The sequence below is a fragment of the Eimeria tenella genome, genomic scaffold, assembly GCF_000499545.2.
Source record: "Eimeria tenella Houghton genomic scaffold, Eth_scaff89, whole genome shotgun sequence".
Classification (NCBI taxonomy): Eukaryota; Apicomplexa; class Conoidasida; order Eucoccidiorida; family Eimeriidae; genus Eimeria; species Eimeria tenella.
This window is the reverse complement of record NW_013543464.1, coordinates 113,273-140,664: the sequence shown is the minus strand read 5'-3', so window position 1 is coordinate 140,664 and position 27,392 is coordinate 113,273. Positions and strand designations below refer to the sequence as shown.

Sequence of the window (27,392 nt, the reverse complement as noted above, 5' to 3'; positions counted from 1 at the left end):
CTGCTGCAGTTGTTGCTGCTGCTGCTGCTGCTGACGACCCACCAGACATTCTCCCCGAACTTGTGCAGCTTCCCCGGGCGGACCAAATCGAAGGACTTTGCAATCCGCTTCGAAATGCAGGGCAGCTGCCGCAGCGCCCCGCTGCTGCCGCCACTGATGACCAGCCGCAGGATCATCACCACGATGAAGCACTGCAGCAGCAGCAGCAGCAGCAGCAACGGCAGAGCGGCCATGAGGGTACGCTGCAGAGCGCACGCGCTCTTCGCTGCTTTCGGCCGTCCGCTTCAGCAACGCCCCAGTGTACGCTGGAGGTCCGCCGCAGCAGCAGCAGCCGCAGCAGTAGCCGCAGCAGCAGGAGCAGCAGCAGCAGCGGGACTCACGACGAAGACGTAGACGACATCGTCGAAGGAGATGGAAGGATTGAGAAGGTATTGCTTCCAAAGAGGACCTCTTTCGGTCTCGACAAGAAACTGGAGAGTGTGGTAAACAAGAGTGCCATCTTCCATGCGAATGGACTGGAGTTTGCTGCTGATGAGCTGACGCGCAGCTTCCAGCTTCATTGTGGGGCTGCTGCGCAGCAAACTGCTGCTGCTGGGTATTTAAATGTATTAAATGTGCTGCTTCGGGCCAGGGGGCCCGCAGAAAGCTGGGGAAATGGCTCAAAGCCACAGAAAAGGCGGACTTGCAAGTGGAAACGGCTGTCCGGCGGGCGCGGGGCCGGCGGGGCGGCGCTGCATCGCAGGCAAAAGCTGCGGCTCCGCGTTTTTCTTGAAAAGCAAATAAAAAGAAATCCAAAATGTCACAAAAAAAAGACCCAAAAGGCCACGGAAAGGCCACGGAAATCGGAAATTCGCGCCCGCCGGCTCTCCCACCACCTATGTGCGCAGCAGCTCCTCCAAGCCGCTGCAGCGAAAACTAGTCCTGCGAGTGCTGCGAGGAAATTAACGGCAAAGACATTCAAAACTGACGCAAAGTTTGAACTATTTGGAACCTGCAGCACTGAGACAAGCACCACAATCCCGCAGCAACGCAGCACAGGCACCTCTCCCGTCCCCCTTGCAACACTGGACCCAGCGCAGCGGAAGCCTGCGCAACCTAAACTCCAAGCCCTGCTTTTGCTCCTAAGTCTTTTTTCTAAACTTTAAATCCGTAGAAAGCCGCAGATCAAGAAGGGGGGGAAAGACATTACCCGCGCTTCCCGCCTGCGCCTGCGAATAGGGGGGCGCAGCCGACTCGTGCGAGGTGTCTGTGTGGCGCCGGGCTAACAAGCTTCTGCGGACATTTAATGCGGCAGTTGGCATTTTTAATTTGTTAAAAAGACTAAAAAGACGCTCAGATAAGGGGCATTTGGCCTCTATCCTCTGCCGCATTCTTGCAAATGCAGCTTGAGGCGCTGCCACGCCGTTTCGGGCCAAACTCTGCGGCCGCCTCGCCCGCCTGCTGCAGCTGAGATATCGCCACAGCCAATTTTAAATAAGTCCATTAAATGTTAAGCACTTGCAAAAGAAAGAAAGGGATAATACAGAGCAAGGGCTGTCAGTTGCAGAGTGCAAGTGCAAGCCGCTCTTTACCATTTGGCAAATACATGTTGTGCAAGTTCATGTTGCCATCTCTGAAATGGACACAGAAAATACCCAAAGTCCTCAGTAGAAGTATCTGCATGCGCTGCCTCTTATAATAGTTTGCTGCACTAGTTGCTAAGCTTTGGTGCGGCTAGCTGCACTGTTAAACCCAGATCCTCAACTGCTCTTCCCGCATGCAGCAACTGGGGATAAACATAAGATCTTAAAAACAACAAAAAGCGACAGCCCCTTAAAGCCTGCAGGCATTTAACAACAAGAGCTGTTAAATAATTCCTAGTGGCTGCTTGAAGTCCCTCACGGTCTTAAGAAAGCAGTTGCAGAACCTACTTGAACGTAGCATGGCACCTAAGGTTGCAGGCCTCATCTGCCTGCTTAGTGTGCAAATTCGCCTGCTACTCTGGCTGCTAGCTGCCTATGTATTGGCTAGACGCGTCTGAACTGCATTGTAGTAGGGAAGTGAGGCTAAGATTGATATCTGAAGAGAAGTAAGAGCCCCGGTGCCTTCGAATTATAGACATGGCGGGAACAAAGAACTCCAACAGCTGGGCCAAACAAGCATCAGTCATGTTCATAAGTGTTTGCATTCCGTACTGTAGGGCTGACCAGGCAGCGCAGGGGCTGACCTTTTGTACGGACACACTGTGAGAAAGGGCATGTTAGCAGAGCTATTGCTACGTCCAAAATATTAGCAATCGACTAAGTGGAGATTCAACATTCTGAAAGAAGTAAGGCCCTTGGTAGCGGACAGTCAAGCCGCCTCAGGTCCACTAAACTATGGTCAGCAGTTAGCTGTCAACTACGGAAAGATGATCGATGCCTAAAGAAGATTTTTTACAATCTTTTGGATGCCTTCAAGAGAGACGTCACCACGATATGTAGGGACCCCCCTAGAAGACATAATGAAAGCGTAAAAGTAGGCCAGAAAGAGAGCTCCTAGAACTTACCAGAGGATAATCAAACAGCCGTCATAAGCAATGGCCATAGGTCTGCCATGAAAGTTTTGAAAGTAGGACTTGGAGGCATGTATTGAAAAGTATAATCTGCTCCAAGGGGGCAGACATATAGTCGACCCTCACTTTTTGGTGCCACTAGTGGCTCGAGTAGAAGATTCGATAAATGCAGCTAAAACAGCGGCTGCTTTGTTGCCCTCATGGAACAGGGCTACACGCGCAGGTCCAAACAGAATACTTGCTGCGGAGCTGCTGCAGAGCAGAGTGGGCAGATGAGGCTATTTCTGGAGCACCAATGATGTAGAGGATCGAATAGTGAATCGAACAATTTCTTTTGCAGCCGGGAGAGCTATGACAGTTGGCCCTGTCGTCCTCCAAAGTTTTCTGGGCGCTGTCAAAGAGGCGTGGAACGAATCTCAGTCGGTGCACTTGAACATAAACTTGGAAGTGCCTGGCAACAATCTATTGGGGACAGGAGGGCACCACGTATCTGCCAGCCGGTACAGTAAGCTGGAAGGCGATCAAATCCCTTGCGAGAAAAAGCGCGAAAATTCCTAAACCTGTGTTGAACCCCTTTACGGGGATTGACAAGATCTTTGATACCAAGTACGCATGTGGCTGGCAGAACAGGACATTCTGAGGGGATGAAGACCAGCATTAGATGGTCAAAATATCGTGGAGGATACACTGAAGAACACTAACCAAGTATGCACGCTGCCCTTGGAGACCTCAACAGCGGCACGACATACGTTGTCAATGTGCGTAAGGGGCTGCTTGCTCGTGTGCACAATATTGGGTTCTGTGAAAAGCCAAAGACCCCCTCTACACGGCAAACTTCTATGGTGTTGCCTTGGCGCTCTTACGGCCTCTGTGCAGCTTTCCCTACATCAGGCGTGAGTGTACAACTGGTTTCAGAGAATGAAACATGGGCTAGCGTGGTTAACTGGCGCACATCAGCTAAGTAGCCACAGTTTCTCATTGGCTAGCCTCTGTCGCCACCGACTGCTGCTCAAGCGCAGATGGCTTCAGGGCTGCTGCGCTCTTGCATAAGGCAATGTGAATTGTTGCAGGGGTCGACAGAGTGCCAAGGCTTGTCTCCAGCCTTGCATCTTTCATTGTCTCACTCTGCGCCATCATTATGCACAAAACATGCCCTAGAGTTTGTTTTCCGCTTTTGCTTAGGCTCCCGGTGCCACTATTGTTGCCCTTATCCTTCAGTGTCGAAGAACATGGTTCCAGAGGATGACGAGGTTACGTCTGAAGAAGTGATCATCGTTTGCGTGCATTGATGATCAGTGAAAGTTCGTGCACCTGATTCGATAGTTACCAGTGGAAGTGCCTACTCGTAGGTCAAGGAGGCAAAACCTGCTGAACTTGACCTTGCCTTGTGTAAGATGCCGTTTGTGTGTATGCTGATTTTCATCCATCCCGGCGCGGCTGTTGAACTGCCACCACAAATTGCACTCGATAACAAAACATGCACTCTCAAATGATCGGCGCAGAAAGTCAAAAAGTTGGCAGTGCTCCTGGAGCGAATTCCCCGGTAATAGCAGATCCCATGTCTTCCCAGGAATCAGACCATTGTGATCCTCGATGTGTGGCCGGCAGTGCGCCACGGTGTGTAATGGTATGCGTCTTAGCTACAGGAACTATAGCCTACGGTAAAGAGCAGAGAAAGGCAGAATAGTTGTACGACTGGCGAGTGATTTAGGGCAGAATTGTTGGTGACCTAGCAGACATTGTTTTAGCGCTCATTCCGCGCAGGATACTGGACCACCGCCACTAGATTTACGACTGGCACAGAGCTTCTTCTAGCTATTGTAAAAAGCTCTGCATTGTAAAGGAAAGCTATCGCGCAGTTTTGGTTAGATGCAGGCAAGGCGAAGGTGGTACATTTGGCACCTCAGTTAACGTATAGCTGGGTATCTAGGATGCTGCCGTCAAGCAAGCACCAGGCCTCCTACAGCATATGCAGAACTAATTTTGGCATAGCGTGAATGTGGTCCACCAATACTGGTGTGTTGGTGAGACAATGGCCTCGTCGCAAAAGCACTGTTTCGAGCGTGCTCTCGGCGTGCTGAAAAAGATTTGCTGGCGTAATATGAGGGCCCCTTTGCAGTGCCCATGTTTTGCCTGACTGATATCCTAAATGCCAGATAAACTTCGTATTATAAGCAGCTTGATATTTTATTTTCTTAAGTTAGGTCGACTGCGCAAGCTTTTCGTCTCCCTATCTTACAGGAGCATGCATCATCAGCCATTGTTCGGCCAGTCGGCAAGCCAGTATCTGCATGGCAGAATCAATTACGTTGCAGCTTGCGAGGCTTTAATCGGTAATTACTCATCATCTCTTCAATGAGAGAATATGCTGGGGATGCGCGGCAGCAGACACTTTCAGAAGATACTATGAGAAGCACCGCCTTGTTTCCTCTTCGCCGGCTCGCAAGGGGTGCGGTCCTAGCTGTTGGCAGAGCGCGGTCTCCTCCATGTGGTAAGGCTCTTCACCTGTGCCAGGCAAAGCTTTTACTTGCCTCCTTTCGAGGTGCGCTGCCTCGTTGACAGAGTTGCTAGGAGGGACTGTCTGCTCCCGCACTAGCCCGAGAAAGTGCTCTTCTTCCCTCGCCGCAATGGAGCACCGCACATTTGTCAGGGTCTTGGCAATGCTAGAGTCAGTAGAATCAGGCTGCTACACAGTCATGGTAGAGCTTGAAATTTGCTGTATCTCTGTATGTCTATACCTTGGAGGTAGCGAGAGGCTGTTCGTCGCCTCTCAAGGCGCATCGAGTGGTCATCATCATCCCTGACACGTGAGCACGATGGCCCTTGAAAGCCTTGGCCTTGTCTGCGTCAACACGTTTCTATGAGCCTGCAGTAATATTTGGTGGCCGCATATCGCGCCAGTCGAATTGCCTTGTGTGGAGGCGAGTGGTTGCCCGTGGACTGTGTGGCAACGAGTAGCTGCCAAGCGCCGCCTGGAGATTAGGAAGCAACCGTGGTTGGCACATCGTACGCATCTGCTGCCGACAAAGCATGACACTGCAACGCATGATACTGACAAAATCTTCTTGCGTCCACAGTACTCGGCGCAGCTCGCCGCCTATGTAGTGTGGTTGCGAAGGTGAAGTAGACCTTAACCTCGCCGGCGCTGTAACTGTGCTTCGGGGGGCACGCCTGGTATTTTGACATAAACAAAAATCAACACCATGAAAAGGCTGCATTTAGGCCTGCTTGCGGTTGTGGGAAAAAGTTGTTGCTTGCAGAAAGTGCGGCGACGCAGCCAGCGCTCCTGGACGGAAATCGCAGGGTGGGAAAGAAAGGCAGATATTCCTGCCATGGTCAAGTGTATCCTACATTTACCTGGCCGCTATATTTCGTAACAGTAAATGTGCGCACCTTCGCTAACACTGCTTGTTGACGTAAGAGGAACATATCGGAGCTTGATAAAAGGGACCCTGGACTCGATAAAGAAGCTGGATGCACTTTATTATTCTCGCAATAAAGGCCCATACGGCCGTCCTTTTGCCAGAGCACTTTCTCTAGGTGCGAACGTCGCAGATGGGTTGGGCGCCTTCGGCAGCTTCACTAATGGCCCTTGTGGGTAAATTAACCTTGTAACGTTCATGCTTCCTGCAGTATGAGAGCACATGAACGGTAAGATTAAACCAATTTCAGGGCATAACTCAGCTGTGCTTAAGATGTAGTGAACAGCTGGCCTACACTGTTACTACGTATGGTCCCTGGGCTAGTCTGACTCTGCATCTACTATCTAAAATCCATGATTCTCGCCAACTACTGCTGTATACCCTAATTGGCCATATACAACTGAGTTCATATTATTGAGAGGTAAGAAAAACCCAAAATAATATAACTGACTGTTGACCCTCGCTGAGGGTCAGTGCCTAAGTCACGGCACCAACCTCGCATCCAGCCCCATACCCGGTGCTGGCTAGCGAGCACTCTATTGCCTTTTATGATTTCCTAATATCCAATGGTGCCTTATGCCTTAAAATATTCTATATTATTCATGCCCTTTCGCGTTACTAAGCCTCGAGGGGTGGCGACGAAAGTCAATTGTAGTGCCTGGCACTACATAAGACCCCTCGGAGTCCCAGGAGTCCCGCCTTGTTGCCTTGAAATATGTCCCATCTAATGTTCTTTTCCATTGTTTTGCCTTTTTACCCATGCGTTTGCGCTCCTTTCCTGTAAAAGCTGAGCTTTAGTTAAGACACACCCTGAGCTATATGTCAGCTCATCACCAGGCAACGATACAGAACATGCTACCAATTTCTCAACAATCCTTCCGCAGATTGTGATACGAAAACCGTGTTGCAAATTTTGCACTTTTAAGATTTCTCCTATTAACTCACCTTTTCAACCAGCCCCAAAAATGATGCTGGCCGGCAAAGCCATATGGAAGGCAGGATGCATGAAGATGTTCAGTGCTGTAGCTGCTTGCAAAAAGAGTGTGCGCGAGGTCATGGTTTTATGAAATACAGACAGCAATAATTTGCTTCAGATAGCAGAAAATATGCTACTTAGGCAATATGAATGAGAACACTGATTCAGTGGAGAAGCGTCAAAAGTAGGTGGTAGGGCACTGTAAACGCTAAGAGTCAACACTAGTGCCTCATGCATGGGCACTTAGGCGAAACCCAATTCTACTGCGAAGCTTCATCCGGTAACTAGCGCAGTAGCAAAATGGAGTATCTGTTTAGGGTTACGACAGAAGTATGTTGGGGATGTTGAGGAGGAATACTCTTCGGCTTGCAGATTTATAATCGACACCAGCGGGATCCCCCACGCGCCAACAGCCGCTTGGAGGGTTATACCACTCAGCAGACAGCAGACTTTAATTTCTCCTATTTTTCCTTTCATACTTTAGTCGACATGTCCGTTTTATAGTTCGACGGAGAGGGTATCCACATTCGTTTTACTCACCTTCTTGCCTTCTCCAATATAATGTGTGTGAAGTCTCTGTACTGAGAATTTCACAGTGGAAGATCACTCATGGCCTCAAAACTTGATATTAAATGTACATGAGCACTGCGGAAACGCTTTTGGGACATAAACAGATGTCCAAGAAAATTTGATAGCATGACGTTGACTAAGAACAAACACTGCACAACTGTGCCTGCTGTTCGAAACACTTTAGGCGGAAGAAAATTTGTCCCCAGCGTAGCTCATAAAGAGCACAACAGGTAGTAGCTGCTTGTTGGAAGTAATGGATGGTAATAATGAATTTTTATCGCCTATCCGCCAAAAAGGAGCTCTGTCTCTTTATTAGCGATACGCCTGCTGTAGCCATCAAGAAATTCCGGATGAGGATTGCAAGGTTAAGACTAGTGTTCGCAAATCACCATCCAAACATGAATTTGGTGATCTGTTGCTGTGGTTCTCATAACGTTTTGTCAAAGTACTAAAATCCCTAATTAGTTAGAGAGCATCAATGCATCCATCCGCGTGTGGCAACTCACAGTTACAGCAATAGCGTTCATCCAAGGGCTTTTAAAACATCTCTAACCGACGTTAGGCTCACCAAATTCCATATGAAGTACTGCATGTATTCATAACATGGTATCGACCAAAGTATAAACTCATCTACTGTCCGATAGTCTGCACAGGCCGGCTAATATTCGTTTTAGCAGGGTCTCCCAATGTAGCAGCCAAAAAGTGTCAAGGACAGTGGATCTGCTACAGGGTCTGAGATCGCAGCGTTTTGGAACGATCGCAACACATTGTCTTGCTAACGCGAAGTTAGGAATAAGGTACGAGCCTAAACGCAGCTCACAGACTGTCAACCAAATGGCTGCCAAATCAGTATCAGCATGAAAAACTGAATGGTTACCTCTACTGCTTCGCCCTTGTATTTGTAGTAATTCACAGATACTCCAATTTTCTGGAGAGAGAAACATGAAGCACTTCTACTTGTTGGGGACTCCCTCTCGTGCGGTTAGCAGTAGTTGGACTGTTGAAGCCGTGCTCTCAAAGTTTATACCTCAAGTATCTCACGTATGCACTAGTGAATGCGATTTAACTTTCACCGGGAAAAAACGATAAGTATGGGAGGCGAAGTCTCCGCCTCTCCATCAGCAACTAGGGAGTGGAAACCGATGGATGACTGCTACACTGAGGGCAAGGCGCAGCAACATAAATATATACGTTCTTTAACGCTTTTCGCTTCCCCCTTACAAATACGCACGCCCTTTGAAGAAACGGTGAGAGAAGAAAACGACCCATGGGGAGTCCATAGCGCCCTTATCGTCTTGCCTAAATCTATTGCTTTTTCATTACGACGCTCATGGGGCCTCCCGCCTCAAAGGTCGAATCCAAAAAATAAGGTCTTTTAACGAACTAGCCACTACTGAAACTTTGTAAATTCAAACCTAGCTGTTAGCTGCTTTGGGGCGCGACATTGGAGTGCTAATTAATCGTGGAATTGTGAAAAGGAGTTCACCGGACCTCTTCACTCGAGCCCTCTTATTCGCTAGCACATGGAGTCAGCATTCACAACTCATAGTGAATGCCGAATGTGTAGACTTGGCTGTAATTTTGTGTGCACGTTAGTCTTGACGCAAGCAGGGGTCAAACGTCATTCTCTAGACAGTAGATGCCTTGGGCTTGTGTGCATAGCGAGAACGCATTTCTAAATTTACCGTCAAACTTCACAGTTCTGTCAGCCTGACAGCAACCACAATCCTGCAAGCGTCATTAGTTAAAATTGAAGCAATCTAAGCTAGCGTTCTCTGAGTATTGATGCGACAATGCTGACGGCGAGCAGCTCCCCCTGGTCTCCACTTCAGGAGTGTAGTGGCTTGCAAGGATTCCAAATGTCCAAATTGTGATGAATTCTCAAGGAGAGGGTTGTCCTGTAGATCTAGAGAACAGAATCTCCGTTTGCACCTGCTTCAGGCACGGAACTGCTACTAACATTCCTACTTGCGCAGCCCCTTGCCAGTGACGCTAAATTGCCTAGTGTGTAGCCCTGGAGACCGTTGCAGTGCTTTACCTTTCTTGTCTATCAAAGTAAGTCCCTCCTGAGCCAAACCTCAGCAAAATTCACTGCTCTACAAATAAGCCGTTCCCCAGGGAAAAGAGCCTTCCTCCTGTGTGTTGTCCGCCTAGCTCTCTCGAAGTCGCTAAGCTCCTAGTGCAGCACTGTGCATAGTGAGTTCTGTGCCCATGAAAGTGTTGGGGCCCACTAGAGTGATGCGGGCTTCTGAGTTGCATCACTGCGCATTCTCCCTGCTGGCTAGTTGTTTATAGCAACTCCACCGCACGGCGACCAGCAGGCACACCCCGCGCCAACACAGCAAGACAGTCAGCTTATTCTGTGGGACTTCTCGGCTAAGTACTGAAGCAGGGCTTCCATTGTAGAAGGCAAACGTGCCAAGAAACTCCGTGCTCGCCTCTCTACAAGCTCTGTCTGTTTCCAAGAGCCACAAGACCCCACCCAGATACCCAGCACTGCCGACCACATGTCTTAAAGTAATGATGCAGTTCCGCCTACGATTTGTGCTAAAGCATGCAGGGTTTCATGTTTGACAAAACTGCGCTGCTAGTTCACTGGGAAGTTGAGTGTTGCGGTGTGAATAGGGCCGTGAGGGGTCTTTCGAAGGAGCCGTGAGTCTCCGTACACGGGCTTGGGAAACAGGAAGTCCTCGTGGATGTTATCTTGTAGTTTTATTTTTTAAATTAAAACTGAAGGACATGTTGGCACAGCGGCGTTTGCTGCTGTGGCCTGGGTTGTCAGCACAGCAGCGGCAGCAGCAGCAGTAGCGGCTGCTACTGTAGTGGCTTCTGCTGCAGCGGCAACAAGCTCAACGGCGAGCAGCAAAGCAGCACAGCAGCACGTGTCCCTCTCTGCTTTTTCGTGCCTTGCAAGTTCCCATTCTCTAGGGACATGTTCCCCTCCTAGCCCTGGACCCTGAACCCTAGCCTGCTGCCCTCCTGCGGCTCTTTCTGCATTAGAGTATTTCCCATTGCCTTGGTTCCTTTTATCTTTCAGTTATATTTTCCTTCTTGTACTGCCATCCTTTAGTCGGAGAGCAGCAACTGGGGCAAGGGGGGTGTCTGTACACCTCAATTGCATGTAGAGCGGCAGCGGCGAGGCATTTGCTCTCCCTGGTGCTACTACTGCTGCCTCCCAGTGGGCAGACACAACGCCAAGGCCCATAACTGCAACAGCACCGGCTGTATCCTTCCAGCTTCCGTGGAATATCACAGCTTCAGGCGGCAACGGCAGCTGCAGCGGCTAAGGAGCAACACCCGGAGCGGAAGCTGCAAGGAAATCCGGAGCCGCAGCATCGCGCAGCAGAAAGTTTCATCCCCCCATTCTTGCTGCGGCGGCCTCGCTAGGACGTTTCCGCAGTGCCTGTGCTTCGAGGGTTCCTCTCTGCATGCTTGTAGCTGCCTGTGCCTTTCTGTCATCGTGGTGGTTTTCTGTGAGGACTGCGGGCTGCTTCGTGCTGCTGCTCCGCGGTCTTCAGCTGAGTGAGGCAGCAGCAGAAGGGGTTGTTCCAAGTTGCTGCGGCTCCACCTGCAGCAAAGTGCACTCCCTGCAGCAGAAACGCCGGGGAAGCTGCAGGTCCACCGCTGTGGCAGTGTAGGCCTGTGGGCTGGTGCAGCAGCGCAGCTAGGCGCAGCAGCTCAGTGTCTGTTGGAAAGTGTTTGTGGTTTGAGGGTTTCTGCATGCCTGGCGAAGTTTGTAGTTTTGTGGCGCTGCTGCTTTCGTCCTTTTTGTTTGTCTTCTCCACCGGCTGTTGGGAATTGCATAACACTTCTCTAGCAGCTTCTTAGAAGCATCTTTCAGCATTTTCTGCTGAGCAGGGCATGCTGCTGAAGCGCCAGGGGCAGCAGCAGCAGGAATCCACTTCAGGTCTGCAGCAAACACAAACAGCACTTGCGGAGGGGCCCTAGCAGCCGCCGCTCCTGCAGCAACAAGGAGCAGCTGCAGCAACGGCGGGAGCAGCTGAAGAAGCCACTGCAGAAGCTGGGCAGCTGGGAAACGAGTAGCAGCGCGAGCAGCAGTAGCAGCAGCTCCCCCGCAGCCTTATACAGGTTTTGCAGCAGCAAGTGGAGCAGCAGGGTGTCTGCAGGGAATAGTGACGCAAAGAACTGCACTTAGTTTAGCCTTCGCCGAGTTCGCAGAAGCAACACGAGCAGCAGCAGCAGCAGCAGCAGCAACTGAATCTCTTGCACTCCGTAGCTCGCGATCTGTTGTTTGTGGAGATGAGCGACACTGGAGCAGCAGCACAAACACCAGCAGCAGCCAGCGTGGAAGGCTCCAGTGCAGCAGCAGCGACTTCAGCAGCTGAAGCTGCTGCAGCAGCAAATGCAACACCTGCTGCAGCGAGCGAGCAGCAGGTGCCCATTTCCTGCGGCGCGGGGTCCGACCCCGCAGACCACGCTTCTGCTGTTGCTGCTGCTGCTGCATCAGTGCCTTCTCTCCCGCAAATTTTAAAGACTGAGGCTGGCTGCTGCTTGCTGTGCCGTGAGAAGAAAGGCTTGACGCTGCTGCAGCTGCTGAAGGTGCAGCTGGCTCCCCAGGAAGCAGCAGCAGCAGCAGCGCCAGATGCAGCAGCAGACGCTGGCGCAGCAGCGGCCGCTGCTGCAGCAAGTGGGCAGCAACCAGCTTCTCCAGAGAGTCAGTCAGCCAGCACTACAGCCAAAGATGAGAAGAGCAGCGAAAGGCAGGTGGCAGCGCAGCAGCAGCAGCAGCAGCAGCGAACTGTGCTGATGCCGCTGCTGTTTGTCCCGGGTGCAACAAAAGAGGCCTTGTGGTCTCCCTGTGGCAGGAGATTAGCTGTCGTTACTGCTGCTGGCGAGCTGCTGCTGCTGGAGCATCCCACGTGGAGTGTGGGGCCGCAGCTGCAGCAGGAAGCAGCTTACCAGCTGCTGAGGGCTGACTGGCTGCTGAAGCAGGATGAGGGCGAGCTGAAAAGGCCTTCAACTGCTGCTGCTGCTGCTGCTGCAATAGCTGGCGCCACGCCCGCTGCTGCACCCACGGCAGCTCAAGCAGCAGCAGCAGCGATGAGGGGGCACGTGCTGCAGTTAGTAGCTGAGGAGCTGCAGCAGAAGCTGGTAACTGTGTCACTAAAGCCCGAAATAGTTCCTCAGGATGACCAGCAGCAGCAGCAAGAAGTCCTGCAGGTGGACCAGGAGGCGCAGGTGAAAGCCCTCCACTGGTCACCACTGGGCACTTTCCTGGTAGCCAACATTCAGCCTGACATGAGGACTCAGCTGATGCAGCAGCAGCAGCGCGGCAGCAGCGCCGCGAGTGCTGAAGGCGGGGCCGAAGCTCCATCCAGCAAAGCAGATGCTGCATCTACAGCAGCTTCGGGAGCGGCTGCGGGAACGCCTGCAGCAGGGGCGTCGGGAGCAGCAGCAACACCAGCAGCAGCATCTGAGCACAATGTTTTTGTTTGGGAAGCAGCAACGGGTAAGGTCGTTGTGTCCCTGCAGCAGAAGAGGCTCGTTTGGCCTCTGCTGCAGTGGCGGGATGATGAAGCTTTTTGCTGCATCCCAAGAAGGCCTCACTTGTTGGTGAGTGACGCCTTTTTCCTTTGGATCCTCATAACGCCACTTTTTTTTTAATGTTTCTTCTTTTTTGCTGTTTGCAGAACATTTTTCGTATCGGTTACTGCTGCTCCTGCTGCTTGCTCTGCCTTGTGTCCCTTGTCCGTTCATATTTTCTTTTTCTTGCACACTCTATGTAGCAAGTTGTGAATCGCCATCCCCATTCGTTACAGTTTGCTTTGTATTAGTGTTCCTGGTTTGGAGCCCATTGCTGCCTTTGTTGGCGTCATTTGTTGCCTTTATCGAGGTTTGCTGAGTTTATTTTGTCATATTTGCTCTCTGTGCCATTTCAAGTTCTTCTGCGTCTGATCTCTCTCTCTTTCCCTGTCTTTCTCGTGCGTTTTGCTGTATTCTGTTAGATTTTGTTTTTCGTTTTTCTGTTGCTCGCGCATCTTCTCCTCCTTTGCCAGTTGCCTTCTACGAGGGCGTCAGTGACTTGGGGTTTATGTGACGGGCCGTGTTTTGTGTTTCAGGTCTATGCTGGCAACAACCTGAGTCGTCTTCTTTTTCGCATTTTCGTGAGGCGCCTAAAGACGTTTGAGATCGGCCCTGCGCTTCAATCGCAGCAGGAGCAACCTCCACAGCGCCTCTGCGTCGCCTGCTTTTCCTTCGGTGCTACACAGCAGCAACAGCAAGCTGCTGCTTCTCCCCCGTCTTTCTCGGTGATAGAAGTTCCCGATGTTTCTGCTGCAGCCGCAGCCGCAGCAGCCGCAGTAGAGGCGGCGAAAGAGAGGGGAGAGGATGTCGAGGCAGCATCTTGTTTTGACCCCATTCCAAACCCCCAGCAGCAGCTGCTTGATCTCCTGCAGGAGCAGTTGCAGAAGCTTGGAGAAACTGCCACGGGCGGGACTGTTGCCACCCCAGGGGAAGCCAGTGGTGACGTAGCTGCACCGTCAGTGCCTCCCGCCCGAGCTGCTGCTGCAATTTCTGCAGCAGCAGCCAAAGCAGCAGCGTACGAGAAGGCCCTAGTCCGGCTTCTTGCATGGCAGGTGCTGCCTTCAGCGGACTCCACAGACTTCTTGTGGAGCGCATCCGGGACTGCTCTCCTTGTAGTGGCCAGCACGACCGTTGATGCAACAGGTGCCTCCCCACAACTGTTTTTCTAGTCTTTGCATTTGACCGTTTGCCTGGCCTCTTCGGCCCCCGATTCCCTTGTTCTTTCTGCTTCCTCTCACCATTTCCTTCTTCGTTTCCGCTTTCGTTATAAAACCTGTATCGGCTTTTTTCCCACCACCTCTTGCGTCCCGTTTACTCTTTTCGGTATTTGTATTTTCTTTTATGTTTTGGCAGTACATTGACCCTTGCCGGCTTATTCTGAGCTGTGGATATAATCTTTTTTTCCTTGAACGTCTTGAGTCTCTACGGACTGATTCCGTCCGAAGTCTTGATCTTACGGCGAATCCTTCATTTTTGACAGGGGTACCTTTGTACGCCGTGTGCTCTGCGTTTTTCAGGAGAAAATTATGGTGGAGTGGGGGACTGTTGGGCAGTCTGTCTTGGGACGCCGCAGCATCCGCAGGCTGTTTCGGCGTTGCAGTGCATTCAGCGCACGGCCTCGCAGCAACAGCAGCAGCAGGAGGAGCCTCCGCTGTCGCTTTATTGCTGCGTCAGGCGCATTAGCAAGAAGATAGTGCAGGATGTCAAGTGGAGTCCCACCAGGGATGAATTTGTCCTTATAGAGGGGAAGTCGCCCAGTGGTAAGGCGCAACCCGAACATCCGGGACCATTAGGTGCCGTATTGCACTACGTCTTCGTCTTTTCTTGCTTGTTGACCGTTTTTAAAGTTTTTTCTCGTCGATTCCAGACCATGATTTTCCAGTTGTCACTCTACGCTTCTGTGTATCTTCTCTCTCCAGACATCGTGCTATTTGACCGCCAAGGCCGCACGCAATTCGTCTTTCCACGTCGGTATCGGAACTTCGTTTCTTTCTGCCCCTTTGGCCAGATGGCGGTGGTCGCTGGCTTTGGCAATTTGGCAGGTGAGCGAACAAACTGCATGGGGTTGTCCACGCTCAGGACTGCCTTCCGAGGATTGTAGTTTCCGAATGTGGCTGCGGTGGCATCGCAATGACTACTCCTGCGTCTTTACTGCCGCTACTATGTTTTCAGCTTCTGTTGCTGTTGGTGTATAATACACAATCTTTTTTTGCCTTCCATGCTTGATTTCGAAGCAGGAGTCCGTTTCGATTTGCTGTTAACCTGCACGTTGTTCTTGTGCCGCGTGTGCTGCTCTGGATACGTTTCGTTTCATCTTTTTTGGAATGCTTACGTGTATCCGGAAGCTGGGCTAGCTCCAGAGGTGATTTTAAATATCTTGTGTCTACTCAAAGGTCGTCTCCTGCTGTGCCACCCCATAGCCTCTCCCCTTGCGTTCACGTTTGCCTGTTCATAAACTTTACCTTTCCTTCGCCAGGGCCTTTTTTCTTGCTTCCGCGTGCAGGGGAGGTTAGTTTCTACTTCAGGGATAAGGCCTCTCAGGGTATGCAGCACATCAGCGAGTTTAGGGCTCCATGCACTGTCTTGGCTCTGTGGGCTCCTTGCGGCTCCTACTTTGCAACGGCGTCCACATATCCCCGCATGAAGGTCGACAATAGTCTGAGCGTCCTAGATTATAGAGGCAAGATTCACCAACCCTTCAGCCCCAAATCCAGTCATTTTCGTCGCTTTGTTAGCTTATTGGCACGTCCTCCTGTGATCGTGTACGAGCTTGTGTTTCTGTGGCTAACAGGCTCGAGATGCTTCTGCTTAAGCCGTTTGCGCCATGCTTAGTGATATTTCTTGTTTGCTTTTGTTACTGCAGGAGAATCTGTGCAGCGCCTGCAGTTTGATGAGCTCTATCATATCGCGTGGAAGCCGGAATCTGACTTGTAAGGGCCAAGCGATGCGCAAAAGCAGCAACAGCAGCGACGCTGGGCAAATAGTATTGAGCATTTCTCTGAGTTTTTCATTGGCCTTGTGCATGTTTGTTTTTCAGGGAACCTCCATGTGCGCCCCAGCCAAATGAGCGTCTGCTGGCGGCTGCCGAAAGTCAAGCATTCCGGCCGAGAGGAGCAACCCATCAGAGACGAATCACTACCCGCATCATGAACGGTCAGCATGCGCTACTGTTGGAGCTGCTTTCCTCTGGTGTTTTGCTGCTGATATCTGCGTGGCAGCGGATATTTTCGATGTATTTCGCAACGGCGATTACCCCACGCCGTGGCATCTGCAACAGCAGCAGTTTCTATGATTCTATCTTCGTGCAGGCGAGGCAGTGGACGATTCTGAACTGCCTGAGGACCTACGAAGGCAACGCGAGCAGATGAGGCGTCGCAAGACCGCTGCTGCCGCTGCTGCAGCTAAGAGGAAGGAAGCAGAGGTTGTGGAGCTGGAGTGGCGACGCCGTAAGTGATTGCTGCTTCTGCCGTTGTCGGTGTGTGTTCTGCTTGCTCCTTGGCTTAATATGCATCCATTGCGAGTTGCAGCTGCTGTTTACAGAGCCAAAGGCCGAACCGAAAGTGTCTCCTGAGGAGCCAGCAGTGGGAGCTCCAGGAGTAGCTGCTGCTGCTTTTGGGGAGGGAAAGCAGCGAGGAGGAAGCTGCACCAGCAACGCGTCGCAGGCGAGCAGTGCAAGTAGGACCTCTGTGGCTCCAACGACGGGGCGTCAACAGCCCCAGCAGGATGCTGTGTCAAGTGCTCCGGCGAGTGCTTCTTCTTCGGGCGATGAAGCTGCTCAGGATGCCCAGAATGCTGCAGCAAAGGAGCAGCCGCACGGTCAGCAGGAACAGCAAGACCAGCTCCACCAACAGCAGCAAAACATGCGACGCAAGGCGGGGGATCTGGGACCAGACTGTGCTGCTGCAAGCGGTGCGTCAAAGTGCTGTATTGCTGTTGCTTGCCTTCCGTCTAAGAGCCGAATGTAGCTGTTCCTGTTGCTTCTGCTTGCCTTGTGTCTATGAGCCAAATGTGACTGCTGTTGTGTTCTGATTTCGCTGCTCCCGGAGCGCGGTGGCTACCCACGTACTTCACCTGTATGCGTTGCTCAGGAGTAGACGACTTGACTGCATTGCTGGAGCAGCAGTCTCTCCAGCACCCCCAGCAGCAGCAGCGCCAGCAACAGTGGCAATCGCAGCAACACTGGCAGCAGCAGCAGCTACAGCAGCAAGTGCAGCAGCAACAGCTGCAGCAACAGCAGCTCCAGCAGCAGCAGATACAACAACAGCAGCTACACCAGCAGCAGCTCCAGCAGCAGCAGCAACTACAACAGCAACAGTTGCAACAGCAGCAGGGAGTTCGTTCTTCAGGGACGCAACAGCCATTAACGGCTGCTGGCCTCCAAGTGCTGGGGCCAGCCCATCCAGGCGTCGGCGTTATCGGTTCCCAGGTGCGGCAGCCACAACAACAACAGCAGTTGACGCCTCAGCAGCAGCAGCAGCTGCTTCAGCATCTGCAGCAGCAGCTGCAAATGCAGCAGACAGGAAACGGCGCCTACTCCCGTGTACCAGGACACAATTCACAGCAGCTGCAGCAATTGTCGGCTGAAGAGCTGTCTGCAGCACTGCGGATGATGCTACCAAACCTGCCCACAACGCAGCAGAATCAAGCATTGCGGCAGCAGCAGTGGCAACAGAGCAACCGTGGAGAAAATGCCCTCAGCGCCATAGCTGCTGCTGCTGCGCGACAGCAGCAGCAGCAGCAGCTGTTGCTCCTGAGACAACAACAACAGCAACAGGACCTGGTAAGCATCTGGTGTGCTTTCTGTGTGTGATACGATTAGTGCTATGTCTGCTGTAGCTGCGATTACTGCTCTTTTAGCTTTCTAGTGGCTTGCGGTGTTTCAGATTGTCTGGTTGCATGCATTATTGCTTGTTCATATAGCTCTGGCTTTTTGATATGTGGGTGTTGCAGCAGCAGCAACAACAACAGTTGGAGGCCCAGCTCCGGCCGCTGCTTCAGCAGCTACAGCGTGGCAGCGGGGAGTCGGCACTGGGTCGGGGAGCCGCTACAATGCAGCAGCAGCAGAAGGCACTGGCTCTGCTGCGTGCGGCTGCTGCACAGCAACAGAAACACCAGCAACAGCAACGCAATCTGACTCTTCAGCAGCAGCAAGCGCTGCAGCAGCAGCAGCAAGAACTGCAGCGCCAGCAGCAGCTGCGGCAGCAACAGCAACTGCTGCAGCTGCAGCAGCAGTCAGAGCTGCAACGGGATGGCAGCCTAGATTTGCAGCTGCAGCAGCAGCAACGCCAGTCCGCTTCAGCATCATCAGCTGCGGCAACCTTGATGAACCTGCCAAGAGAAGCCCGCTTACTCCTGCAGCGACTGCAGCAAAGTGAAGGGGCGCAGAAGACAGCGCAGCTCCTGCAGCAGCTGCAACAGCAGCAGCAGCAACAGCTGGAACTCGAGGAGGTCCAACAGCAGCATTACCGCGGACCTCGTTCCAGTGCTGCAGCGCAACAAAGGCACGGTCTTAGGCAGCAAACTTGGGACAGCGGGGCTGACAGTGAGCCTCAACAACAATTCACTCGGCAGCAACAAATGCAGCTGATGCAACAGTTACAGCAGCAAAACAAACAGCAGCCGCAGCAGCAGCAGCTGCAACAGCAGCAATTGCTCCTGCAGCAGCAAATGCAGCAGCATCAGCAGCAACAGCTGCAAGGGCAGCAGTTGCTGCAGCAACAGCAGCAGCTGCAGCAGTTCTTGCAGCAACAGCAGCAGCAACAGCAACAGCAACAACAGAGGCAGCATCAACAGGGACGAAGGCCAGACGCAATGAACGAAAAATGCTGGCAGTACATTGACCCAAAGGGCAATGTTCAGGTAAGATGTGGACTTTGTTATGCGACGAGTTTCCCCTTTGCAGCGGTAGCTCTAACACTTCCCAGCAACAGGCACAAACCAGATACCAGGGGGGCAGCATTTGGGGGGGTTGTTTGGAGAAATGCGCATTCTTTTGTCTGGTTCACATGTTTGGTTAGGTAGTTCTGTGCCTTTTTCTTGTAGGGTCCATTTTACATTAAAGAAATGTTCGTGTGGAACACTATGGGCTATTTCGATCCTGGACTGCCGGTGCGCTGCTGCACCTCTGACAGATTCGTCCCTCTGAACAAAATGTACCCTCCACCTGTGCGACCCTTTTTGCTTCCACCTAAACCGCAAGCAGCAGCCGCTGCAGCTGCAGGGTTTGGAACGAGCAGCGGGGGAATACCTTCAGCGTCGAACACTCCAACAGCGGGGGCCCCTGCTTCGGCACCGGCTGTTGCTAGCGCTGATGATGGCAATAGCAACAGCGGCACTGCAGGCACTGGCGGGCTTTCCGTTGGTGACATAGGTGCTCTAGCTGGTGCTTCCGGGGGCAGTACAGCCCAAGGCAGCAACGATGCGCGCAGTTAAGTAGTAGTGTTGGCGCCTGTATCGACGCTAACTACTGCTGCTAGTGAGACAAGTTTGCTCCAGTGAGCTATGCGGCAGGCTACTTCACTGCACGATGCTGCCTCGCAGCTCATTCCTGCTACGCAGGTGCACAGCTGGGGGGCTCAGGCGACATTTTGGCTGCCGATGCATGCTCAGGTGCTGCTTTAGCAAGGCTCCTCGCACTCTTGCTGTTAGTGGAGGAAGTGGTCGAGAGGTTGGATCCTTGCTTGCCTTCACTGGCTAGCTCTGTGTCATTTTCATAGGTTTTGCTGCAGTAGCTGCAGCAGTTCTAGCAGCAGCACTTACTGTAGCAGCAGGTACACCTACTGCCACCGCTGGTGAACCTGCTGCTGACTACAACGTTGTAGTCAGCCCATCCTTGGCGTGCAAGGCGAGGAGGAGTTGCTTTTGTTTGTATGGACTTTCTGGATGAGTAAGGGCAACAGAGATTCTTTAATTATGCGTTTTCTTTTGGTGCTGTTATTCCTTTTCTCTAGGCATCTTGAACTATGTTTTCTTGCAGCTTGACTTTGTACCGACACTGGCAGGTAGCGCCTCTTCTGCAAGCATATTCACGTAGAGAGCCACGAGCCCATCAGAAGCCTTAACTGCAGAAGCCTTAACTGCTGCGAAGATAATAGCAGATGTTCTACGCACCGTCCTGGCGTCTGTTTCCCGCATGTGTGTCTTTCTGCGCGGCAAACAGCAGTGAAATGGGTTTGGAAGGTGCACGCGTAAAACGCGCAGGCAGCGAACGATGTAGGGACTCTGGTAACATCTTTACAACTGAGCTTCCTCCTAGCTTGAGTTTATCTTTTCGCATTATTTTTTCAGTCCTTAAGCCGCCTGTACTCCTGTGCTTATTTGTCTGTATTTTTCGGGATCCTATGCATCTTCCGCATAGAGGTTTGTTTGCGTGCTATGTGGAAAACCTACGTGAGCGTATTTGTGGATCTCTCGGGCTAGTTTAACTATTAGGGAAGCCGCTGGTATCGTCTAGCTCTGGATCACACGCACGCTGCATGAAATCCCTAGCGGCACCAAATCATTTATAGAACGCTGCATGATCCATAGCGGCACCAAATCATTTATAGAACGCTGCATATCTTTGGCCCGGAAAAGATCTTTGAGTTGTAGACGGACGCCTCTGGATGCGCAGTGGGTGCGCCGCTTAAGCAGGGGCAAAAACCTATTGGTTTCCTCACCGAGGTCATGACCGCCACACAGGAGGAGTATTTTACCTACGACGGGGTCGTTCTGGCCCTAGCAACCGCTTTGAGCAAGCGCTATCACTCAACGCGCCGCTAAGGCTACCACAGGCACTAACGAACAGGTTGGCGTTGCTGAAACGTCATTCAAGTACACCCGAGCTGAGCGTGCCATAAACCATGCGCGGTCGGAAGGTTGTTGTATAGATTTTTTTTGTGGCGAAGTCTCAGCACGTCGTGACAGTGTACGTACAAGGTCACATGGCTGATGTTTTACAAAGGCACCCTCAACGTCCTGCAACCTTAAAGCACAGTGTTGACTCGTATCACAGGTACTAGGGAAGGAATGCCGTTTTCGCATAGGAGGTCACTGACCAGTCTCAACAGTATGGGAACACCCTTACTGATTGCTACTACGTTCGCAGGGGTGTGCACCATATTAGAGCCTTGACAGCATTGCAACAGCCATAGCGAAGGATGCCGACAAGCATATACGAGCGACCTGACCACCCCACACACCAACTTAGGCTCCTCCAGACGTTTTCCGAGTACGGATTAGCATGCAGGCACCCCGTGCCCAAAGAATACCAATGGAGGAGTTCTGTGCACACTTTATCTTGCCGACAGCAGGCCTGCATCCTGAAACTGTGACACCACTGACACAGCCGACACAACTAATCGCTTTTGTCACGAGCGCAACACTCCGCAAGCCATACGCTGCAACAACTAAACAAGCCAGTGAATGAAGCGAGTGAAGCTCCATAAAGCCATCTCGAATTCCTCACAGTGGGATTGATTTCAACAGCTCTGCACCTATTTTAATACCGAGAATATTATCCCATTGGCCTGTTACTCCCAGAGGAGTAACAGTTGCTCCCTGCGCCGCAGTAATACTTATTTGAGTAGGCAGGAATAGGAGCACTTGTTCCCCACACTCGATGCAGCACTGTAGTGCGCAGCACAACCATGTTGCCCGAAAATAGCCTTCAGGGTGGAATAATTCGAAGTGTATAGATTGATTTTGCAAATAGACACAGCTTTCGTGCATGGACAGTTTGCTTTGCAGTTAGCCTTGGCTATGCGGGGTGCCAAGAGGGACACACGCTATAGTGCACACCACGGCAGGCGCAGGGGTGGGGAAACGTCACGGCGCAGACTCGCGTATCTCTTCGGAAGCTGGCCCTAGAAGGATGCCAGTTCCATCTCTCCTAATTTTTAAACGGTGCCTTCGCTTAGTACCGAATGGTAGGACCCTATGCAGCCAGACTGAGAGAGAGAGACGCGGGTGGCAAGCTGTGCAGTGCTCACTACAGGCATACAGGCCGACTGGCCACTCTTCCACCAAACTCTCCCCGTGTAAAGTGATGATTAGCTGGATTGTCATGATCAGAGGGCACCAACACTTGTGGCGTTTCGTCTTCGCTGTTACACTCTCCATGACAGCAGATCCAGCAGCATTGCTATCAAGAGCAGTGTGGTATCCATGGGTCGTGAGTGATAGTAAAAGGCCTACGCGGACTTCACACGATTTCCCGTTGTACTTCTGTTACACTCTCCATGACAGCAGATCCAGCAGCATTGCTATCAAGAGCAGTGTGGTATCCATGGGTTGTGAATAATAGTAAAAGGCCTACGCGGACTTCACACGATTTTCCGTTGTACTTCGCAATATTGCGAAACCTAGCGCTCGGCAGCAAGCATTTTGTTGCTATCAATTAACGCTCCAAACTTAGATGCCATCGCTGTGCACAACTGCACAGCTTTTTATTGTTTGTCGCATGCTCCCACCTATTTCTTCTACCTATTTCTTCTATGTATTCCAGCTCTTTTCGTTTTGTATCCCCACCTGCGTAACTAAATCCGCAAGCAAGAGTTTCGGCTACGAATGCACCAACTGACCAGCGAAGCGGTGTTCGAAATGTGACTTTGTCTTTGCACGCTTATTTGCCTGCTTATTCAACATGCGTGTATCGGTGTAACACCGTAACACAAGCAATCCTAAGAGCAGGAACACGCATCCAGATGCACAAGAAAGTAATTTCATAGCCGCAATAGTGAGGAAAATAATAGCTGTAGGAATAACCTAATAACCAAAAAGCAAAAGGAAAGAGAAAAAGACGACTGAATTAGAAAAATAATGAAAACCAAACAAAATATAGTGCGGTAAGCAGTTTGGTTATGGTGCTAATGTTTTCACATGCGAGTTTACATGGGGCAAGAAGTGAGGCAGGCTAAAACTCACTGCATATAAAAATGGATTAAATACGGGATAAAGAGGAGATTAAGGAAAGAACAAAGGCTACACGTGCATGCATCAATAAAACCTGGTCATTGAGTTCGCTGAAAATATCTCACAAGAGCACCAGTTGCAGTGACAGACGCAGCAGCTTCAGACAAGCAACAATAATAGCAGCAAGACAAGATACAGAGACACAAGCAGCTGCTACAGCAAAAATGCCACCAGCAGAGCACCTCCAGGGTACATACGCGGGCCCAATCGACAGCTACAGATGTTGCAGCAGACATAACAACTCCAAAAATGCTCCCAACTGTAACTGCAGCAGCAAAAACGGAAGCGACAACAACAAGTGCAGCCAGTTGATAGTGCAGAAATTGCAGCAACAACTACAACGCCCGTAACAAGCGTGATCACAAACCCAATAGCAAATCCATAAGCAGCAAAAGCTGCATCGGTTGAAGCAACAACAACGTCAGTACCAATAACTGCAGCAGCCACGACAACAACAACCGCAACTATGCAGCGGCAACAGCACCTGCAGTAGTGATAACAGCAACCACAGAAGCAGACTTTACGTAGTTGACAGTATTACAAAGCTTAGCTTCCTCTGTATGGCAGCCAACCTGGTGCAGCTCCAGAGGAAATACCATTCGGTACCCACAAACGAAAAATAAAAACCGAAGGTAGGATTTTATGCTGAAGAAACTAAGGAGAAAATACATAGGATTTTATGCTGAAGAAACTAAGGGGAAAATGGCAAGTACCGGCTAGCGAGGATGCAGCGAAATAATAAAGGGAGGGAGGGGATTGTAGTGCTGCGCACTGCAATGGAACCACAAAGTTGTCTTTTGGTTTGACACAAGTCAAAAGAATTACGACGATACAAATCAACTATTCTATGTACAGGTGGCAGAGACTTACCCTTCGTTGCGATTCCCGGCTTTGGTGCTGGCAGTGACTCTGCAGTGGGCGGAGCCCTGTGCACACCGCAAGGTTCTGCACTGTAAAGAAAATCCAGTTCTATTCTGAGCACTCATCCGAACCCTCGACCTCCCGAGAATACTGACATCATGCACAGATATCAGAATCTCCCAATTGTAGGCACATCGCTGGAGACTTATTCTATTAACGCCATGCACAGATATCGTAATCTCCCAACTGTAGGCAAATCACTGGAGACGTACTGTTTATACTGTTGGTGGCTACTGAGAAAAGCGTAACTACCAGTCAGAGCTGGGAGTGCTACACCTTTGCGCGTCATACGCCTTTACTAACCGAGACCGCAGATGAAGTATCCTGTTTTATGCCAATCGTAGATATACTTCTTCCACATTAACGTGCTTAATAAGCACGTTAATGTGGAAAAAGTATAAGTCTAAAGATACTCTTTCGTGGGATAATGCCACATGCAGCGCTGTGTCCTGGAAATGGGGATCAAACCACGGGCAACGCCAAAAGATAGGCACAGAATGGTACTCGAAGCCTTCTGCTTCGCACTTGAGCTCTACTGATTGCCATATGGTCAGGTGCCTCGTGCCCCCCTAGAATCTTGTTGCGCCGCCGTGTTATTGTGGCTGCCATCCATTTCCTCTCCTTGGCAGGCCTCTGCAATCCTAGGCAGGTACTTCTACAGAGAAATTTCTAGTTATTCCTAATTGTTGGCTGCTCTTTGTGTCAGGGGAGCCTAATCACTGTAAAAACGCCCTTCTGGAATTATCGCCGCCAATATAACCCAAATAAAAAGCTGACTGATACGGAGACCCCAGTGAAAGGGCAATATCTTGTCTCCAAACGGATGCCTACCGTACACAACGGGCACCGCCTACAGTCTCGACGGACGGATTTACCTGAATGACGTCTTACATGTACGGTGAAACGGTTGTGACCGAGCACTCCCAACTGTCTACATATGTAGCCTCGTTTTGAACGAGCACTCCCCAGTGTCTACACATTTAACTTCAGGTCAGGTCCACAGCACCAAAGCAGTTGCCCTAAGCCCCCTAAGATATTAGAATCTCCAAAGTCCATGTATTTTTATCTACTGCCTTCAACAATGAGCCACAAAAAAGCGCTAGAAGTCCCACCCCCTATAGTCTCTGTAGCTTCTCGTTTTCCCACCTAACCCCACCCATCAGCGTGACGAACAGCGGAGGGAGCCCTATGTGGCGCAATCCCACAATCCTGAAATGCCACCCATTTTTCTTCAAAGCGCGGCATAGACTTCACACCACAACCACTTTGTCAGCCTCTCCACGACGAAGGCACACCGCCCGACGGCTCAAATCCCCTACGTGCAGCCATGAGCAAAACGACTAAAGGTTTACACTGTAGCTATGCGCAAGTTACACCTTCTGAAACTAAGTTACCACGCACGAGACCTGTCACAATGGATCTCAAGAGACATTGTGGGGAAGTACGCACAATACAGTTGCCCCGTATGGTAATCACTTCGCACACTTTGGCGGTGCACGCACAAATGGTACAATAAAATTCCCTATTACTCTCTAATATGCAGAATCACTGAATGGGTTGGAAGGTGGAAATCTTCGCATTCACAGGAATGTCGGCCTCTGTTGCAGCGAACGGATGCTGGGGGCCTCTGCAGCCCCCCCTCCCTTGGGCAAAGCAGCGTGTTAAACAACCGCCACCTCGGGAACCTTTGCTACCGCTGAAATATCTGGATCTCTGCAGCAGCGAATTTGGGGTGTATCTGATTTACAGTGTGCAAATTCGTGTACTTAGTGTTAGTTTGTCGCGTTGAGACATGCAGGAGTGAGGGGCAATGAATGCGGCTGGAAGAGTGTCGGTGTTGCTGCACAGGGTCAAGGCCCAAACTCAACAGGCTCCGGGGCACTGAGGCCTCTCAGCCAGCCCTTTTATGGGGTTCTATTTCAGCAGCAGTATAGCTGCTGCCAAGGAGAAGCTGTTGAGGTGTTTGCGAAGAGCCACTGTGCAGCCTCTTGGCGGTGTCTGCTGCTACGAGGAGGCCTTACAGCGCTGAATTCCCTGGAGGGAGCATAAGGAGCATTCTCTTTCCACTTATTTAATCACCCGTGGCTTCTTTGAGTTCCAGGAAATAAACATTGCGGCCAAAGCTCTTTCATGCTCTCCCATTCTCCGCGTTGCGGTGGGAGGTAGAGCCCAAGCAGCGTGTTTCGGGATTTCCAGCTCGGTTTTGGTGAAGTTTTGCTGGAATGTATCATTAGTTGACTCTTAAAAATTATATATGAGCTGCTAAGACATCATTTCAGGTAAAAGGGAAGGAAGGAGCTCTTGGTCTACTGGAAGGCGTGTCTAGACAGCTGGCTGTTCGTGTCTCCATCGACCGCCACCGAGAGTCTCCACCAGACAGCCATCACCGCGGGCGTTTGCTGCTTTTGGATGACATCATTCTCAATATATATGTTTTTGTTCCCTTCTTAAAAACGCAAACCGTAAGGTAGGTGGTACTGCATACGAAAGCCTCTTTTATAGTGTCGGTGTCGTCTTGAGCTTGCTGTAGCTCTGACTACCATTTAGGGCAAGGCTTATTGAGGAGGTAGCCAGCTGTTGATGCGGAGCAAGTATGTCGCCATAACCACGGACTTGTTCCGTGTGCGTCCGGATGCTGATTGTGTGAGTGTTTTTTTTTTATTCTGTTTTATCTCTGCAGCGAGAACAAACGTCTTAACTGTCTTCTCTACATCTCGCAGTGATGGGTCGTCAATTCGAGCAGCCCCTTCTGTGGCTGGATTGTGAAATGACCGGCCTAGACCCACTTCATGACCGGATCTTGGAGGTTGCTTGCATTCTAACCGACGGAGAGCTCAAGTACATGCAAGAAGGGCCCTGCATGGTGCTGCATTGCCCGAAAGAAACGCTCGAGGAAATGGGGTCTTGGTGCCGAGAGCAGCACGGAAATTCAGGCTTGACGGAGGCCTGTCTACGAGCGACGCTGACGGCGAAGGACGCGGAGCAGCGCATAATAGCTTTCTTGAAGCAGAACAGCGTGGGAGCGAAAGAGGCGGTTCTGGCTGGTAACTCCATTCACATGGACAGAGAGTTCTTGAGGAAGGAGATGCCGGCCCTTCTTGAATTTCTGCATTATCAAATTTTGGATGTCTCGAGCATCAAGATCCTGGCGCAGTCCTGGTTCCCTACGGTCGCGCCACCAAAGAAGCTCTATATGCACAGGGCACTTGACGACATCAAGGAGAGCATCCAGGAGCTCGTCTATTACCGCAATAAGATTTTCAAATGAACAGCGCCCAGTTCGTCATTTTGCGCAGTACGCGTCTGAGCAGCTGAGTCAGGAAGTGGAAACGGAGCAGCGATGGAACAGTGCCTTTGACGGAAGACAGACCCCAAAAGAAGCAACTGATTCTGTGCCAGTGTTTCTCCCGTCTACGTGGAAGATGGCGATGCTGCACAGTGTCGCATTGCTTGATTTTTTTTGGACGTTTCTTTT

General features: G+C 51.1%; 3 protein-coding genes across 3 annotated transcripts in view; 2 read left to right on the top strand and 1 right to left on the bottom strand.

The window, feature by feature from the left end:
* ETH_00033145 (longevity-assurance domain-containing protein, putative) overlaps positions 1 to 560 on the bottom strand; it is a gene marked incomplete at both ends in the record, with an annotated part of 1,339 nt that extends 779 nt beyond the window's left edge. Inside the window, 2 exons of the mRNA XM_013378490.1 lie at positions 43 to 191; positions 381 to 560. Of these exons, the coding sequence (XP_013233944.1) occupies positions 43 to 191; positions 381 to 560 (329 nt within the window). The remainder of the gene's footprint in view (positions 1 to 42; positions 192 to 380) is intronic.
* Positions 561 to 11,761: 11,201 nt separating this feature from the next.
* Positions 11,762 to 19,477, top strand: ETH_00033140 (uncharacterized protein; the record flags this gene model as incomplete). The annotated part of the gene is made up of 12 exons (XM_013378489.1): positions 11,762 to 13,075; positions 13,582 to 14,188; positions 14,563 to 14,805; positions 14,965 to 15,087; positions 15,549 to 15,725; positions 15,909 to 15,975; positions 16,083 to 16,198; positions 16,354 to 16,491; positions 16,586 to 16,954; positions 17,134 to 17,825; positions 17,996 to 18,904; positions 19,088 to 19,477. 12 exons carry the CDS (start codon positions 11,762 to 11,764, stop codon positions 19,475 to 19,477), a joined length of 5,145 nt encoding a protein of 1,714 aa, XP_013233943.1.
* Positions 19,478 to 26,639: 7,162 nt separating this feature from the next.
* On the top strand, positions 26,640 to 27,185 carry ETH_00033135 (oligoribonuclease, putative; the record flags this gene model as incomplete). Its single annotated transcript, XM_013378488.1, has 1 exon — positions 26,640 to 27,185. The coding sequence occupies one exon, from the start codon at positions 26,640 to 26,642 to the stop codon at positions 27,183 to 27,185; it is 546 nt and encodes a 181-aa protein (XP_013233942.1).
* Positions 27,186 to 27,392: the final 207 nt, after the last annotated feature.